The 20,018-nt window shown below is 41.0% G+C and overlaps 1 protein-coding gene across 4 annotated transcripts in view; it reads right to left on the minus strand.

Moving 5' to 3' along the window:
- Positions 1-20,018, minus strand: part of MAGI2 (membrane associated guanylate kinase, WW and PDZ domain containing 2) — a 2,816,921-nt gene that overhangs the window by 72,779 nt on the left and 2,724,124 nt on the right. For all 4 annotated transcript variants that reach the window (XM_086967329.1, XM_086967327.1, XM_086967326.1 and 1 more), the window contains one exon: positions 6,186-6,324. In XM_086967329.1, coding sequence (XP_086823455.1) covers positions 6,186-6,324 — 139 coding nt within the window. The remainder of the gene's footprint in view (positions 1-6,185; positions 6,325-20,018) is intronic.

The raw sequence follows: 20,018 nt of genomic DNA on the forward strand, positions 1-20,018 counted from the left end.
CTAGCCTTTAGGTGTGGCTATGGTGATGGCAGAGATTGAGGAGAGAATGAGCTAAGTTTTGATGATGAAGGCAACGTCCGGGGAGAGGGTGGCAAGGGTGTCTGATTTTTCCATGGTGTATTTGCAGTGGGATCAGCAGTGAGCAGGATGCAATATAGTCGTACTGGGTTGTTGGTGGTTCTCTGGATGGTGGTGGCAGGGGCTTTAGTGCAAGGTGTCGGTTCAGTGTTGCAGAAGAAGCTGTGAGGGCGGCAGTTGAAAGGTCGGTTGGTGGATCACAGGGAGGCTGTGCAGCAGTAGTTGTTACGGTGACCGGGGTCCAGGGACAGGAGCTCCTTGGCGGTAAAGTGTTGGGTGTCGGGAGGGCCGAGGTCCTGGCATTGGGAGCAGTCCAGGTGAGGACAGGGGCAAGCAGGCTTGCCTTTGGTGTGCCTATGACAAGCCAGCTGGACGGCCATGCAGCAGCCTCCATAAATAGCCCTAGGAGGTGGGAAGGGCTGGCAGTGAGGTGAGAGGGTGGGAGAGGCAGCAGGAACTGGGTTAAGAAATCAACGGCAAAAGAAACAATGAAGAAGGACTCCCGAATAATTCAGTGGTAAACAGAAACATTAAAACACACTGACCACTAAAGGGAAAAAAAAACAATAATGTGCAGAAAGACAGTGAAGTAATGAAAGGCAAATGCAGCAATACAGCAAGCAGGGGCCCTACAGCAGTCTAGAACCTGTGGCCTCAGGGAGAGAGAAGCGGTCAGCTAGGCAGAGCCAATCAACTGATTGGCGTCAGTGCAGCATGGCAAGGCCACAGAGGTCAAGTACTCTATTGTCTTTTCTAGATACACTTAATAGTTTTTGTTTACATTTTATTGTTATTAGTTGTCCTTGTCCTTGCTCTAAAACTAATACTTAAACTAACAATTTTTTTCTTTGTAATTAATTTACATTTTTTAATTTATTTTAGTAAGTACCATTCAATATTTTATTATTTAATATTTACCATTTGCAATTAATCTAACTTAATCAATGTATCCCTAACCCTTATACTAACCACATCCCTAATTAATTTGAATATACTTAAAATTACATTTATCAATGTTTTCTAAATATACGTTCTCTAACTATATTCGCCTTTTATATTGCTTTTTACTTATCAGAGTAAAAGAAGTGCATTTTTCACTGAATAATACATTAGGCAACATGTTAATAATAATAATAATAACAATAACGGTAATATTTATCATAATAATAATAATGGCGATGATAATAATGATAACAATAGTAGTATAATGATATTAATAAATATAACAGTACTATATGCTTGCTTTTACAAAGTAATACATATTGTATTTTTTTTAAGGGAAACTCCTGAATCCTCCTTTTTTAATGTATGGTTTATTATAAAAATTAAATGTTAGCCTTAAAAATAGTATTGATAAAATATTGGAATTGAATAAACAATATATTTGGGAAGTATCCATGGATCCCCTTTTTATGCAATTAAATGTTTCTCTTTTCCTTTGCAATGTGTTACCTTATTTTTAATTAAATTAGTTTGCTGTGGTTTTTTTGTTGTTATTTTTGCCTAAGATGGACTTTTGGCACGTGATGCAGCGACTTTGCTGTACTGGCCACACTGTATTTGTATGAATATGAGGCGGGAGTGCTCCCCGAAGGCCTGACGTACTATTCAGTGAGGAACTAAACACACCTTCAGACTTAACAAGTTCAGGAAGTTGCTAAAGAATCACTTATACTCACTATTTGGGAAAACATTTAGAATAATTTGATGAACCGTTGAGTCATATTTTTATCCAATGTTTAAATACTTCCTCTGCAGGTGATGATGATCATGACAAAAAGTGGAGCTGAAACCAAGGAATTCAGCAAGGTATGATTATGTAGTCTCCAGGTAACAGGATAACCCCAATTAAACCATGTAAATAATGCTTTACTCGTCTGTAGGCCAACACCCATGAGAGCTGTTGGATCTATGGCAGCTATAGGTGAGTTTTGGAAGCACATGGTATACCCAAACACACTGTAGAGTGGAGGAGGAGATTGAAAAGGACTTTGAGGCACAGGTCATCACTTTTTCTCTTCATTGTACAATTAGGAGCTTAATCCCAGTTTTACTTTGCAAGCAGCATCCAGTCTAGCATTTCTTAAATGATAAGATGTTTGATCCATATTCTGAAATCGACTGGAGCCTAGGCCAAGAGAGAGCTATCAATCAAATTGCACTGAGATTGGGGTACTGACAACTAAGACCCCTGATTAAACCGACAGGTAGCAATGGTCACAAAAACGACTGCATAAATCCAATCTCTGCTATGGTCTACTAGGAAGCACCTCATCACCTGTCCCTTGGAAGCTTTGTCTAGTGCCTTAGCCCTAGACCCTATGTTACCCTGGTACTGTTGAACCATCGGCTCTGCATTACATTGTGACATATTGTGGGGCTTACCAAGCATGTCATATGAAAGCTGAACCTACTTCAGGATAACTATTTGTAAGACTGGCTTTGAATTAGTTGTTCTTGCACTTGTGATGTGTCACAAGCCCATGTTTTCAGTAGAGAACCAACAGTACTTAGAACTAAAATGTGTTTAATTTTTCCAGACTGCCTCTATTTTATTGTATTGATCAATAGGTTCAAATCTATCAACCCCAGCTTTGAATGATGTACTTGACAGTGTACCATTTAAATATTTCCAAAATGCCACTGTTAAACAACCAATCCCCTCTGTTTATGGCAAGAAGTGATCAAAACTGTCAGGATACGGTTTCACGATAAATGGGTTTATTGAAGAGGCTCATCTGTTCTAGCACTAACAAGGATCTTTCACATGATAATAAATATTGTAGATTTGTCTTGAAAAACAGATATAGGGACACATTTAAACATTGGTTCTTGCTAGGTATGGATCAATCACGACCAATACATATTTCCCAGCAATCCAGTACAAACTAATAAATACATATATTTTATATTTATATATGTAATATTTTCTAGGAATATAGTTATTTATTACCATCCCAGTGATTTCAGTGCCTGCACTGTGAAAGATTTCCAGATGTCCTAAATAAACTAAATTGCCAAACAAGCTATAGAATGAGCAAAAGACAAATCCTAGTTTCTAGAACTAAAAGAGCACTACCATAGGCCGGCAGTCACGTGGTGTGTTTAGAAGGTGGGTAATACAATGTGGGAGAGGTTCTTGTACAGCACTCCATGGGAGTCTATGTGTGATTGATGCCAGCATCTGTTGGTGTGATGTCTCGTTTGTGATGTTTAACATAGTGGGAATAAATCTACTTTGTTCAAGCCTGTGTCTATATGTGTTTTGTGCCGTTCTGAAGAACTCATTGAAAATTGGTGACGAGTGGGTCTCCACACTGCACCTGTAAACAGCAAAATTTGGAGCTGTACACGGATGGGAGCGGCATCATCACAGCACATCGGGAAGTGAATGTGTGAGAGGCAGATGAGCGCAGACCTTTCAATAAATTGTCAACAGCTGTCTCCCACCCTGATCATACAGCGCGACAAGACTGTCTCTACATGCAAAATCATGCTGAAGGCCATCATTGTCTTAAGTGCCTCATTAACAAGCTTTGCATGCTTTCAGAGACAATAAGAAGTCAATTGTGACGGCTGATACAAGCCGGGTTGGACTTGAGGCAATACTTACTCGGATGATAGAAGGCAAGGAACACGCAATTGCTTTTGCCTCAGAATGTTTTTTTAATACAGAGCGCAAGCATAGTATGATTGAGAGAGAGGCGTTAGCGTGTGTCTGGGCGACCAAATATTTTTAGACATTTCTGTGGGAAAGGATATTTATCCTCGTAACTGATCATGAAACTATGGTTTATCTGATGTCTACTAATACTCATAAAAAGGTTAGCCCAAAATTGGTGAGACTTTGAGATCAAACACTTTCCTGGTGGGAATAATTCCCAGGCAGATTTTTTATCCGGGTGTTCCATTGACAGTAATCAAAGTAATATGGAGGCAGACGAGGTGGAGAGTGTTGCTGGTTTAGTGGATGGGTTGGTAGTGCTGGAGGGAGCTGTCAGAAAGCAAGAGTGGAAGGAATGTTCTGAACAAGATCAATGTTAAAAGAGAATTAAGTAACTCATTAGTAGAGGATGGCCTGAGGAGAGGAATGTGAGTAAAGATCTTCTGTCTTTTCATAAAGTTAAAGATGAGTTGAACATTGAGAATGATGCCATAATAAGGGAAAATGTATTGGCTCCCCTGCTTGAACTGAGACATAGATTCCCATCAAGGTAATCTTTGCATGACTGGAACAAAATAAAGTTTGCGTATGTATTACTGGTGGCCTGGAATGAATGCCGAAGTGGAGGTGCATGTAGGCAGGTATGCGAGTTGTCGAGAAGCAGACCAACCGGTCAGGCTGTGTAATACCCTCCTTCATCCAGTAAGATCTCCTGATGGGGAAGATGTGAATGTAGCTGTGCAAGAAAGATCATGAAGTTATCACAATACTCCACACTCTGTCACAGGAGTTTCTCAATTTGTATTACTGGAAGGCAGGTATGGAACATGCAAGTTAAATCCCAGTTGGGTGTTGGAACACACTGTGGTAAGGTGCTCAGGTGAAAAGTAAATTGATATATGACAAGGATAAAGAGGTGAGGGAGGTACATTTCCAAGTGAATGATGAGGTCAAGGTTAAAAAAAAAAACAGGGTGTGTCAAGAAGGGACATTCTAAACTGTTTCCCAAAACTAAAGTTATCAATGTCTCAAAATATGCTGTACAAGTTGAAAATGGTAAACCATTGGTGGAGCAAAAGAATGTTGGTTCTAGTTGACAGTAAGAATAATGCTAGTGCATTGAGTGATGGTGGAGAGGACCGTCAAATGGAGGGTGGTGGTTGATAGAGCAGAATATTCCCAGGCAGGAGGTGCAGTCAGAGGGAAGCTGTGTGGCGGGAGCAGGTGTCATGTGTGGGGAAATAACTGAGGGGGTGCGTGGCAGGTGTATTGAGGGAGGTACAGCAGAAGGTGTGGTCCCCTCAAGGGGAAGTAGGAGACAAGTGTGACTACCATAGTATCTGAAAGATTTGGTATTGGAATAATATATAAAGTGTTGGTGATCTAAATTTAGTTTTGGTTTGGGTCGAAGGTCTGTTTTGGGGTGAGTCTTTGAGTTGTGTATCTTGGTCTGGTGTTTTGTATTGTGTTGTTCTGGGAATTTGTCATTGTTTGGTGGTTTTCTGTAAGTGTTCGTGGGGGGATTTTGTGTTGGATGTCTCTAGGTCTTTGTGCTGTTGGGTAATGGAATGTGGAAGGGCTCCTGTACAGCATTCCGTGTGAGTCCATTTGTGACTGACACCAGTAGCTGATTGTGGCATGTGTCGTTTCTAATGTCTGACATACTGGAAATTAATCTACTACATTCACACCTATGATTATGCGATATTGTGCCGTTCTGACAAATCAATCACATCGTGCTTTTCCTGAGTTGGCACTGAAGTTATTTTTTGATTTCCATTTATCACTGTGAATGTGTTTTACATGGGAAGCAACTACCATTCAAATGATTATGACTTCATATCTAAACAGATTTAACTTTAAATTGGTCATGTTAGTATCCTTTTTTTACTATATGTTGCTTGAAATGTCGTTCATATTCTACTGGCAAGCGAAGGCAAGAAGCCACATGCTTCATATGGTAAATGGCCCCAGATAAACAGAACCGCACTCATGGAGAAAGCCAGTCTTAAAATGATTTACCTATGCAAAGAAAGGAATATTTGATGATCAGTTCTTTGGAAGAGGAGGTGCTCTCTTTAGCACAATTGGTGGGCCCACTGAATAAATTAAGAGGCACCTCACCCTTAAAGTAAACCATTCTGATCCTTTACAACTCACATATTTAACATGTGAATTTGAAAGTAGCCTTGGTTAAGGTAAAAATTAGAGTCGTCTCTGCATCCATGAGGTGTGTGGTCTATGATCTGCTGCACAAGAGAAAAGAGGAGTCAGAACGCTGTGTATAACATGTACATTGTACTACCTTATTATTGGTTAGCACCTAATACCTAGTAGGGAGAAGTTATGGGCACTGTCATTTATCCAGCAACACCTAATAGATCTATGTGCCAGAATAGCTAGTTATAACAAGGTTGTTATAAGACCAAGAGTGAAAACCCACCATACTCAGGAACCTGTCCGGTTCCTCGTTTCAGCAACAACCGCACTTTCCTTCCTCCGGATTTGATTAGTTCTATTGCTCTGGCGTGCGTCATATCCCTTGTGCTTTCCCCGTTGATTTCAATGATTTGATCCCCTATCTGCCAATGGAAAGAGATAAGAAGTTAGACAATGATTTTATTAAAAAATCAGCAATGTAAGTATAGATGACTTAATAACATTACCTCAAAAACAGGGACATATTAAGATGAATGAAGGTCAGCCTGTTCACTAATGCTGTAGACTATCTACATGACAATGATCCCCACCTTCTGAAAAAATAATCACCTGGCCATAGAAAGTGGATTAGATACCTCTGCTCTCCAATAGCCATTAATTGGAGCAGTCAACTTTTAGAATAAGGTAGACCAACTAACCTGGGAACCATTGCTTCACCTTTAAGTTTTCAGATACTTGTGCAGGGGAGCTGGAATGGTGAGAGAATTTGTGTGGTTTCTGCTCTTGACTGGCTTCACTAATAGGTGGGGTGCCTTGGATGTTGCCTTTGCTTACTAAATGGAAGAGCCTGCCCTTTTGGAGTCATAACTTTACACAGTTGCTCTGTTTCTACTACATGGAGAATGTGGTCTGCTGTCGAATGATACGTTTCACTTACGAAGGCTTGGGACAATTTGATATTTATATTGTTCTGATCAAGCAAAGTATAGCTGTGTTCCCACAGAGGCATTAACATTGATGCATGGAGTCCTTGTGGGCAGATACTTTCATTTGGTTTGATAGAGGCATGGGGAGGTGGTCATACTTTTATGAACCATAATGGTCTTTCATGACTCAGAAGTCATTTATTGGGATCCTGGCGTGAGGACATAGGCACAAACATATTGATTGGAGTCAGGGAGCACCAGGTCTATCTAGACAGCTCATGTAAGTACCTGAAGGAATATCACAGGTCCTATTTGGTCAGTCGTTTTGTTTTATTGTTCTCACGCCATCAGTACTTCCTGTATCAGTTCTAGGCCTTTTGGAGTTTTGTTACTGATAGGCCTCTGTCATTTCTGATTTAGGATATTTCTATGCATTTGCCAGTTTCTCTCTAAATAACCTGCTTACGCTACTCCTAAATGTCCCTGTAATACATCTCTTCTTACATTCCCTTGTTCTATAGCCAATGGTCCACTAGAATATACTTTCTTCAACAACACTGTGAACAATACTGTGGGGCAGATTTACAAGAAACTAACACAGCGTGGTGCAGCAAGTCATTTTGCAGAGCCGCACAAGTTTCAAAGCACAGGGATACAACATATTTACAATAATATGTCGTATCTCTGTGCTTCCCACTGCGTTGGCGTACAAACTGCTGCCATGTGCCAGTGCAGACACCCTTGCACCGTGGTGCAAGGATGCATGCGTCGTGGGGAGACTGTGTCTGTGCAGAAAAGGGTACCTACCTGCATAACAACAATAATTTGAGGTGATTTCCTCTTCCAATGTGTGCTGTAGAATACAGCACGCATTGAAAGAGGAAATAACGAGGAGAAATGAAAACATTTCTCTTCGTTGCACCTCGCTTCACCACGCCTAGGGTGGCGTAGCATTCTGATGCATTTTCCAGATTTACAATTCCTCTCAAATCTGGAAATACGTTAGTGGACATGGGTGTTGCGTAGGAACACACAGCAACACCCATGTTACGCCCCTAACACACAAAGTGTTGCGTGAAAGGGGGGGATATTTACAAGCACAGGTAAAGTCACGCAGGGTGGCTTTAACTGTGCTTGTAACTATCCCTCAGCTGGTTGCGCCGCCGGTGTGTGACGCAATGTGACACACCGGCTGCGGAAGGGCCTTGTAAATCAGCCCCAATATATTTAAGTTTGTTTTGCAAACATCTTCATTCTCTCTTATATTCTATGAAAATGTAAGTCCATGATCTTCATCTGTAGGTTTTCTAGCGCAGACCTCGCATCCTCTGCACTGCCTTTGGGCCCATTACTATCTTTGGCTGTTTAAGTGACATTGCACATGGCATGTCAGAGATGGTATGCTTCTTTGCAGATTACTCTCACAGTTGAAACATAGTTTATACTCTAAGTGGAAAATGTTCTAGAGTTCCATAAGACAATGAAGGTACACTTGGTATGTATCACCAGCTCCGGGACACCTCCTTGCGAGGTAGCTGATTGCGCTATAAAAAACGTCAGTATTATTATTAATATTATTTTATCAACACTGGCAAACTCTTGACTGTGCGGCCATTCATAAACTCCTCTCTGACCCATTGCCACCCGTCACATAGTTGTAGATTTATTCCTGCAAACAGATGTAGTAACTCCCTTTTCTTTGGCGGAAGGGAAATAAAACACCCTCAAACTTCCTGATGGGTAAGTGGAATTTCCTTTGAAAAAAAATTAAAACCAATGTTAATTTGCCTATTTAGTTGACTTTCTACAGTGCCAAGTTGTATCCTACTTTGCACTGGGGAAATAGCTGATGTTGCATTTAATTGCTAGCAGTATCCCTGGAAAGACATGACTGTTACAACATTCAAGGTTTATTAATGGTAATGTGTGCGAATTACCACATAGTAAATGTATGAGTTTTGTTTGTGAATTGGGTTCACTGATTTTAAAATTAAATTAAATTTAAAACCACAGAAAACTCCCTGGGCCATTAATCTAGTTTTAATGTTAAGGTAGAAAACAGAGATAAGGGGGCACATGCATCAACCTATTTAGGAAGTGCAAACGGTGCGAATCGGTAAATTCGGCCGTTTGCACTTCCTAAATATGTGTTTGGGATGCATCAAGCATTTTTGAGTAATTCGGTATTTTTACCGAATTCCAAAAATGCGATTGCTTTTAAGGAATTGCAAATTTGCGATTCCTTAAAAGCTATGCATCATTTAAAAAAAAATTGCGATTATTCAAATTGGAAGTGCAAATTACCACGAGGTTCAACCTCGTGGTAATTTGCGAAATTGTTTAAAAATGCTTAAAAATGCATTTTTTAAACTGTCCAGTTACAGACACACATGTCCTTAGGACATGTGTGTGTGAAACATGCACTTTCAAATGCATTTCAGGGGTGCAGGGGGGGGTCCTTTGGACCCCCCCCATGCACCCATGAAATTTTCTAAGTGCCACTCGCAATTTGCTACTGCCTTCCAATTGACTACATTGATTCCTATGGGCCTCTAGGCCCATAGGAATCAATGTAATGCCATTCCTTAATTGCACTTCGCAATTAAGGAATCGCAATTTCCGAAAATTAAGAAATCCTAAAAACTTTTAGGATTTCTTGATGCATAGCATTTTGCATTTCCTAAATAGCGATTCCTTAATTTTCGCTATTTAAGAAATGCAAAATCCTAGATTGATGCATGTGGGCCAAGGAGTCATAAATTAGAGGGAGAGGATTAATAGAAGGAAAGAGGGCAAGGAAGGAGATCGAAACAACACAAAGTTCAAAAAAGGAGCATAATAAAAAGGGAGAAATGAATTAATTTTAGAAATGGGATAAGGGAGAGGGATGAGAGTTGCCCCCAAAAAACCTCAGGGGAAAGGCAGAGAGAGTTGGAGTCGAGAGAAGGAACAAGGAAGGGAATAAAAGAGCAGATAGGGGGTAAAGGCGTTTGAGGTTGTCATAGAATAGATTTAAAAAAAAAATGAAAAACCTCACATTTTGATAGGATATCATAAGGGTTGTGAAAGGTAAACAATATCTATGCAAACCTTGTTGAAAACCTAACAAATGTTTTTCATGGCTAATGGCATTTACACCATACCTTGGTGAAATTTAAATTACGCCAGCGAAATTCGCATAATTTCAGGAAACTTCGCAATACGAGCAATTCCCAATATATTGCCATTCCGCCAAATCATTCAATTATGCATCATTCGCAGTAAAAACAGTGAATGTTGTAAATCATGGTAATTTGCGCTAAAATGTACTGCAAATGCAAAGGAACAGCAAATGGTGAGCAGCTGTTGTTTTCAGTGCTCTTGTTTCAATGCATCCTCATGCCAAACACTGACACCAGGATTCATTCCACGCTAAAATATAGTGCAAAATGACCGATTTACATTTGTAAAACATTTTACGGACTTTTATATAGCGCAAACTTGACCTGAACAGGGTATCAAAGCACTTTACATAGGACCAGTTGCATTACATGAGGAAACCTTAATTATTTTTTTATTTTAGGCACGGGGAGATTAAGTGATTTGCCCAGAATCACAGGATGTTCAGCGTCATTGTCGAGACTCGAACCAAGTTCCCCAGATTTGAGGTTGACCGCCCTAGCCGTTAAGCCAACTCCTCTCCCCATTCCCATCAATTATGCCATTTTGTGTAATTTTGCTTTTATTTCACATAATTATGTGAATTTCGCACACCCTCAATGCACCTTTAAAAACATGCGAAAGGTCATGTAAAAAAAATTTATTCATTCCAAGAATTGTTTTTTACCAAATCGTAAATAACATTACTCTTGAAATTTTCAATTGAACAATTTAGGTGAAAAAACGTCTCATAACTGATAAACTATGAGTGCAACCATGAAGTATTAAATAGGTATATAGTATTGAAGAGAGATTATGAATAAAGAACACAGACAGATTGAAATGTAAAAATAAGGAAGAAGACAGAAAGAAAGTGAGAAAGGAGATCCAGGCCTTGATAGGTTAGATAGAAGGAGGGCCTGCATTTGACTGAGTAGTCATCGAGAAAGAAGGAATAGAAGGTAAGGCCTAATATAATTCTCCTGCAGCTTGGGTTAAATTGTGTTATTATCTTTCATTGCATGGTACCCTGAGAAGGTTATTACCTAGCCCAATCACTCGTAACCCACATATTCCAAATAAAATTAGAACACTCATAGCCATATTCACTGCAAAAATGTAAATGTGAAATCAGACTGCCTGTTCCTTTTCTACTGAAATAAATAAAATAAATTAGGAAACTAATTTATTTATCTAACTGGTAAGGTTTTATTGTTTTGGGAGCGCAGAAATGTTTTGAACGAATTATTAAGCAGCTTAATATATACTTCAGACGATCAAAAGCTGCTTCAAAAACATATTCCCTTGTGCACAGGTATCCAAATACAACTGTATCTATTAATGGAAACAGTGAGGCATAAAGATACATTATTACGAGATTTTGGAATATTAATTTGGGAAGATGGTTCCCACACAACTTTATAATGCAATATAGCCTATGAAAAAATTCAGTTCTTCTGAGAAAACCTGGACTTAACCCTTATAAGTATGGCATAAGCAAGCATGCATTTCCGTAGAAAAATATTCTAGATTTTTAAGCATCATGAAAACAACATTAAAGTCAGGAAGCAATATAAAAAAAATCCAAACTAGGAAAAGAGAGAGAACTGCATTAGGAAAATAACACAAAAATGGTCAAAGTCAAATTGAGAGAACCCCAGAAAAGAGTTTTTTAAGGATTCATAACCCCACAATCACATTCAGATATCGACAACCTAGACACTCTGATAGCATCCACACAACACATTGACCCAACCTCCTACACATTCCTCTAACTACCACACCCCCAAACTACTGAACACATATTCAAACTCATGCTCATTAACACCCGCTCTGCAGTTCTTTACATACCAGCCATTGTGGACCTCATCAATTATCAAGGGAGGAGGCCTATCTATCAGCCAAAAGTCCTCCTCGTCCTACAAACTGAACAAGCAAGAAACATTCAACTTCATGGAGCTGTTGAAATGCCATTTCCCACTACCTGCAACTTAGACTACTTCTTCCATCTTATCTACATGACTCCTGGTCAGTGCAAGGACTTCATTGATGAATTCTTGGATCTCCTCACCACCTCATCTATCCACAATGCCCACACCACCCTCTTGGATGACTTCAACCTCACACACAACAACATAAATCATGAGACATTTTTGGATGTGACAGCCTTAGTGTTGTGTTCGCTAAACGTCTTGCTAGCTTCCCTCATATTTTTGCTGATCCCTTTTTGTTGGCCTTAGGACTCCAAGCACTTAGCCACTGCTTAGCAGTGCTAAAGTGCATGTGTTCTCTCCCCTAAAATGGTTTGAATGACTTATTCACAATTGGCACATTTAATTTAACTGTACGTCCCTAGTGCAGTGTACTATATGTGCCCCTGTGCCTGTAAATTAAATGCTACTAGTTGGACTGCACCACTGCTTGTGCCACCCACTCAAATAGCCCTTAAACATGTCACAGGCCTGCCACTGTGAAGCTTGTGTGGACAGTTTACACTGCCATGCTGACTTGGCATCTAGAACGCATTGCCAAGCCTTACAGTCCCCTTGTATTACATATGTCACCCATAAGGTAAGCCATGGGTAGCCCATAGAGCGAGTTGCTGTGTAATTAAAAGGTAGGACATGTGCCTTTAAGTTTTATATGTTGTGGTAGTGAAAAATTCCCAAACTCGTTTTTCACAACTGAGAGGCCTACCCCTCTCATAGGTTAATATTGGAGATTTCTCATTACATTTATTAACTGTAATTCCTAATTAGGAGAATGTAGGGTTGTTGTGTTTAGTACCGATGAAATGGTAATGATAAATCTGCTTTAATAATAAGGTTGGATTTATCATTACTATTCTGAAAATGCCACTTTGACAAAGCTAAGCATTTTCCTACTCTTATCCATTTGGCGAATGCTGCCTGCCTCTGATCACTGGTTGGGATGGGTGACAGTACACTTTCTGTATTCCCGCTAGACAGCCACACACAAAGGAAGGCCGGCAGGATGGGAGGGAGGAGCTGGGCACAGTCTCACACTTACAACTGAATAGACCGGGTCCATTCGACACACAGTAGCGAGTCTGTAGCAAGGGCAGGAAGAGATGACCTCTGTGCACTTCAAAGACCCTTCTTTGAAGTCAGCCCCATTAAAAAGGCACAAATAGGTATAAGTACTGAACAGTAGCTGCTGCTACTGGATGGGAGTGGTGGGGCGGGGAAGGAGGGGGCATTGCGGGAATACAAAAACAAAAATAAAAACACTTACCTGGGTACAGCTGGCTGCCACCTCTCCTCCATCCTCTTCATCTTCTTCCTGTCTCAAGTCTTATCAGCAGGAAGCACCCGGGCTCCCAGGTTCCCCTAAGCCAATCACAATGCAGCTGTCACCATTACAGCAGTATCATGATTGGTCTGTGTACCTTGGTTTAGTGCTCAGACAGGGATTGTAAAGCTGTGCATGTTCTCCTCCCAAGCTGTACAATACAGCCGGTGGAGAACATGTGAAATGTGCATGATGATTTGGCCTGCCCAGTCCCACTTTTCCCCCTTCTCTGGCGAGCCCCATCCTGCCCCACATGAAACTGAGCTACTGCAGTACGAATAATAAAATGATAAAAATATTGAGTTATTATCATTGTATTTTTCCTTTTGAATGCTCGGACAGCAGTGGGGGAATGCTCCTCCGCCTTAGTGGTGGAGCCACCACTGGGACTGAACCTCTGTCCCCACCAACTCAGTACACTTCTGGAGCTGAAACTAACTTACCAAGAAGAAGAAATGCTGTGTTAGACATTGCCACTCTGCTGGACTGCTGCTCTGGAAAACTGATCCCTTGCTGAGAATCCCAGCTGGTTTTTCTGACTGAACCTTCATCACATGAACCAAAGTGACTCCAAGGGCTAGCTGACTAACCTCCTGCTCTTAGAAGGCTCAGGTACATAGAAGTCTTCCATCTTTCTCCTGTGCTTGGTTCATTGAAAGTAGACCCAGGTGTGTGCTCCAGTGGATCCAACGCATCCTCTGCTGCAAGAGTAGAATCGACGCATCAGCGCTTTTGTGGACAGAACTGGTGCATCACAGTAGGAACCAGCACATTACCATCAGAACTGCTGCATCGGAACTACCGCATTGCCGCCACTGCAGAAGGATGATCAAAACATCCCTGCGACTGCAAGGAGAAACCCGGCGCATCGACTTTAGAACCAACCCACCTTGGAACCGACACGCCATCTTCTGAATCAGCTCATTAGCATTGTTGCATGGAGAAAACAAATGTAACTCCTCAATTGCGGTACTGACATGACGCAAGCTCGGCTGCACCCCCATCTCATTGTTTGTGACCAGGATTAAGGTACTTTTACTCAGCATGGCCTGCATGAGTCCTGTATCAGGCCAGCGTTCTGCAGTCAACCTGAACTATTGACTTTGCCCAGGTTCAGCGTGACCAATTACCTCTTCAGGTGTTTACTGCTTCTTTGTGCTATTTTTGCATTTAATCTTGAAAAATCCATATATTGACATCTACTTATTCGAGTTTTGTCATTGTGGTCTTGTTTTAATTATAAAAGCATAATCTATCTTCTAAACTGGTGTGGAGTCATTTTGTGGTGTTTTGACTATGTTACAGTTTGAAGTGTTGCACAAATACATTACACATTGCCTCTTAAATTAAGCCTGACTGCTCTGTGCTAAGCTACCAAAGGGCGAGCATAGGTTAATTTATGGTGTTTAGGTGACTTACTCTGACTAGAATTGTGATTCCTGCTTGGACAGGGTGCATACCTCTGCCAACCAGAAACCCAATTTCTAACAGACACCCTACTCACCCTCATCAAGACAGTCAATGTGGTCACACATGTCACAGCAAACTCACTCCAAGGTACACATCCTCAACTGTGTCTTCTCAAAATCACCAACAATCCAATGCAAACCACCTATACACCTTGACTGTACCCGAGGCTAACAGTAGGCCAGCAAATTGACCTTTAAAGAGCATGTCCATCACCTGAAAACAAATGGACAGTATACCATACACCAGTAATGGTTATGGGCATGTGCAGACAGAACTACCATCATCTACCCTTTAACCACCATTGTCTGTGTCTTCACCATGGCCTGTTGTGTTCTTGGGGGATCGCTGCGGGCAGTCTATCCTCCACACCTTTTTCAGCAAATCATATTTTCTTTCCTGATAACTTTCCCAGAGTACCCAAATCTGGGGCCTATTTAGGATTGAAGGACCCTTGTCTTTGGGCCCAAAGTTCCTAAAGTCCACACAGGGGATGCCTTATGGAAGTTAGGATAACTCTCTGCCAAACTTCACCAAACTGGTCCTGGAAGCAGGTTCCTCTTGACTGGTAACAGAAATCGGGTGGCTGGGAGAGCTCTCAAAATCAAAAGTCTTCTTCACACTAGGCCCGTTTTGTGTAAGCATGTGATTAGGGCAAGGCAGTAGTTTTCTATTTTGTGATGGCATCTCTGTTCCAGTTCACTCTCCTCGCTCACATTCCAGGAAGGCAGCTAATAATTACTGCTCGCGGTCTTCCTGCAAGCAGCACCAACAATACTGTGCGTAAGCAGCAAGTTATTTTCACTTCTCATCACTTCGCATCAAAGGGATAATCACTGTCATGAGGGAAGAGACCTGCAAAACTGAATTAATAACCGCTACATCTCACAGGAAGCACAAAGCAGGTTTTTAAGACATCACCTATGCACTATCTTTAGCAAAAATCTATGAGAACAATGGCCTAGACTTTTTATATAAATAGTGACTTTCAATCACAAATAGGCTCTCTTCTTAGATAAGGCAATGGTAGCCTACGCTGTGAAATTAGCTCTTTGTAGCGAGTCATTGTAGGGAAATACTATTATTAATATTTACAATGTAAACTTAGTGACAATGTATCTACCGGTTAAAAGTGGTTCTTTGATAGATCCATTTTTTAGCATTTACTGTATAAACACTGCATCCATTCCAGGCAGGGTATTTACTCAGAGGCATGGGGTGACTGTGCTACAACTTTGCCTATTACTACACACAGCGATCCAGCTTATTTAGTGCGCAGTTCAATATCAAAGACACACGCGTACATGATCAGAAGAAACATTCTGAAATTAATTGTAAAAATGTAATATTAGTTTGCTGAGTATCTAAAAAGTTATAACTGCATCCCTATTGAAACATTTATTTTTAAGAGTAAGTAAAAGAGATAGGCTGCATTTAGATGATGTGTGAAGAAAGTGTATTAACATGTTTTAAAAACCCTGGCCTTGCACTGAAATTAAAGTATTTTAAATAATAACAAACTGGATTTTTGTTTAATGAAAAATAGGGTTGCTGGTTGAGAGGGATATGAGCCCTTCTAAAGCAGCAGCCATAATCCTTTGTCAGGGTGAACCACAAAAGTAACTAAATTACCCTGTGGTAGCTTGGCACAAAAACAGTCAGGCTTAATTTAGAGGAAATGTGTAAAGTATTTATGCAGCACTCAAACAGAACATTTTTAAACACAACACAAGAAAAATCCCACACCAATTTAGAAAACTAGTGTAAAACGTAATAAATTATTTGGCACCAAAATGACAAAAATCCAATCGGAAGGGTGCAGTTTCAATGATTTAAGGTAAGTATAGCTTCTGTCCCAAGTCTGCCTTGCTGCTGCTCGTTTTGCCACCGCCCTGCCCTCCTGCACCTCAACAGTCTGCGGGGTACTGCACAGTTTCTGCATCGACTGGGGGACTCCTATTCCCAGAGTCCCCCTGTGGCGCCAGACCTAAGCGTCGCCATCTAGAGCCAGGAGGTGTGTTAAAACCGGCTATGGGCTCCGGCAGCGCTGGACGCGCGCGGGCGTGCCCGGGCAAAGCTCGGGCCACGGGCGGGCCCGTCCACGTCCGTCAAAGCCCAGAAAAGGCTGGGCTGGGCCATACTCTTTGGTTTTTTGGCCTTATACTACCACCTTGGTTCCACTTAATACTTGGGGTAAGACTGAACAGATTTATTTTATTGATCGTAGAAGGACATGTTAGACTTCTGTGATCCTTGGTAAAACGAACTGGAAATTTGGCATTTCGCTCCTCTTAAGCATCTGTGATTCACATCTTTGTTTTAAATTTTATGTTATATTAACATTATTATTTGATTGTTTTTAATTAAATTGTTGATTCTTACAAGTCAAAGATAGATAACGCTAATACTGTATGACAAGTGTTTGTTAGAATTGTTAGAATAGGATAAAACTGGATTTGGGAGTATCATACCTCGGGAATTTATTGTAGTTTTATCCCAAACTGCATTCGCCTTACTTGATTAAACAGCTGACGCAGATATCCCTACTCAATTAGCAAAGCAAAATGGGGAAGAGGAAAGCAGCTGACATGATTACTGGGAGGAAAAAATAACAAAAACGCAAAAGTTAGTTAAATCAGCAGCTGATAATTGCACCCTTGCCGCTATTGATGAGCTAATTGAGGTGGTTGAAAGTATGTTATCAACTGAGAAAGAGAGTAATGCTAAAGGGAAAAACAAAATGTCCTCCTATTATAACAGGAAGGTAAAATCTGGTATGGTAAAAGTAAATTGCCCAACTATTACTGTGCACCAACCCTATAACAAAGATCCAGTTTTACTACCAAGTGTGTCTCCATCTAAATCTGGACGAGCTACAGGCTCGACCCCCTCCCCTGCCATAAGCAATTGCAGTAACTCAGGTAGGGATTGACATAGCCTTTCACACAATGAGGTAGTGAACATAGAGTGTTCAAATAGATATCTGCCCCTAGAGGATAGCAAGGTGGAAACTCAGGTAGTTTGTGCAGCAAATGAAGTTCAAATTGGACCAATTGGCCTGGGTTCAACAGAGGAAGCTCCGCAGAGCAAAACCAACCTTACTCGGAAATTGGTACAAGACCTCTATGAAAAGCTTAATATCGTCCAAGAAGAGGTCATAACTATTAAAAAAATGATTGAGGCATTAATAAATCGACCACCATCAGACCTAGGAACAGTAACTACTGACCTAGGGGGCAAAATCAATACAGGGAAGAAACCTGATCTCCCTAATATAAGAAAGTGGGTACCTAAAATATCGGATAGAATCACTGTAAGCCAAAATACAAATAATGCTGTAAATCAAAGCACCTACCCTATGACAAGGATGTACACTAAACCCTTGGAGCCCTTTAAGAGAACTGGCCCAATAAATATGCTCTCCCTCGGGGACCAAACCAGGCGTGTAAATAGAAATCTAGAAAGTTCACATCCATCTAGGTCCTGTACGGAGGTGAAAAGCTCGGGAAGAGGTCTTGTTGTTGAGGAGGGGAATTCTAGAGTCAGCCAAGGCCTTTATATCTCAACTAGAAATGAGCAAAAATTGTATAATGTATTCCTAACCAATGTACTGCGTTTAGCCCCGAATAGTAGAGAAGACAGGGAGTCACCTGTAAATAAAGTAATAAAGTGGTTTAGGAAGGAAAGACAATGTCTTGCCATAATAAGATCTGACATAAAAATGTGGAAAGGATCCCTCAGAGCCCTGGTAATTTAGATGATATACGGGTATCCTTTTGTTCAAAAGATATTGTTGAGAATTTAATTGTTATGAGCCTAAGATCTCATTCACTTTTTCAATCAAGAATTAGTATTAGGCAAAGTAGAGCTGACTGAGGGAACCAGTGATTCTAATCAATTTATTTATTTAAGGTGTTACAGGGACCTTGAAGCAATAGATTGACTACCACATGTTTGGAATTTGTATCCTGTAGTGAGTGACACAATACAATCCTTGGGTCAGGCACATGGCGTCTCACAACCTGTTGGCCAATCTGTAATGTATACCCCGGGGGAAGGTCATAGGCCCGAGGATATTAAATCAAATGATAGTGAGCCACCAGAAGGGTCTATGCATTTTATTATTACTGGTCCTCGACTTGAAGTATCTACAGATCCTATAAATAATTATGATAGTCCTGACATCTTAATATCAGATCTAATTCCATGCCAAATAAAGATGGTATCTTGGAATATAACTGGGCTTACAAGGAAACTGCAAGAACCGGATTGGCAGATTTATATTGATTCCTTTGATATTTGCCTCTTTCAAGAAACCTGGGCAAGAGAACCTTTATTTAAAGCTGGTTATAGAACATTCAGCTTAGAGGTGCGGCAATCAGTTAGAAAAAGACCGTCCGTAGGCCTCTTAGTATGGATAAAAAATAATATCAATGCATCTGTAGTGATCTTTCCTACTGCCACTGATGATATCTTCATCCTAGACTCCTCCCTCTCAATGACCAGACAAGTCAACGCCGTCTCATCATCATGCTTCAACATCCTACGCATGCTCAAAAAAATCTTCCGTTGGATCCCCAACGAAACAAGAAAGACAGTCACCCACGCACTGGTCACAAGTCGACTGGATTACGGAAATACCCTTTACGCCGGAACCACAGCCAAACTACAGAAAAAACTCCAATGCATCCAAAACGCCTCAGCCAGACTCATACTAGACATGCCCCGTCAAGCTCACATTTCCAACCACCTGAAAGACCTCCACTGGCTCCCCGTCAACAAGAGAATAACGTTCCGTCTCCTCACCCACGCACACAAGGCCCTCTTCGACCTTGGACCCGAATGCCTCAACACACGACTGTCCTTCTACACACCCACCCGCCAACTACGATCGTCCAATCAAGCCCTCGCCGCAATTCCGCGGATCCATAGAGCCACCATGGGGGGAAGATCCTTCTCCTACTTAGCGGCCAAAACCTGGAATTCTCTCCCCACCCACCTCCGCCTTACACAGAACCACCTTTCCTTCAGAAAACAGCTAAAAACCTGGCTATTCGATAAGTAAAGCACCCACCCTCCCACAAGCGCCTTGAGACCCTCTGGGTGAGTAGTGCGCTATACAAATTCCTGAACTTGAACTGGGACTTAGTTTTAAATTTCCGAACAAGTACCGGTTCTACTTGTTCAATATATATATAAGACCCAGAGAATCTTCAAAGGAATCAGTAATAATCACCCAGTTAGAGGAAGCTCTCGTCACAATACAATCTGAA

The sequence above is a fragment of the Lissotriton vulgaris genome, chromosome 1_1 (genome assembly GCF_964263255.1).
Source record: "Lissotriton vulgaris chromosome 1_1, aLisVul1.2, whole genome shotgun sequence".
In the NCBI taxonomy this organism is placed as follows: Eukaryota; Metazoa; Chordata; class Amphibia; order Caudata; family Salamandridae; genus Lissotriton; species Lissotriton vulgaris.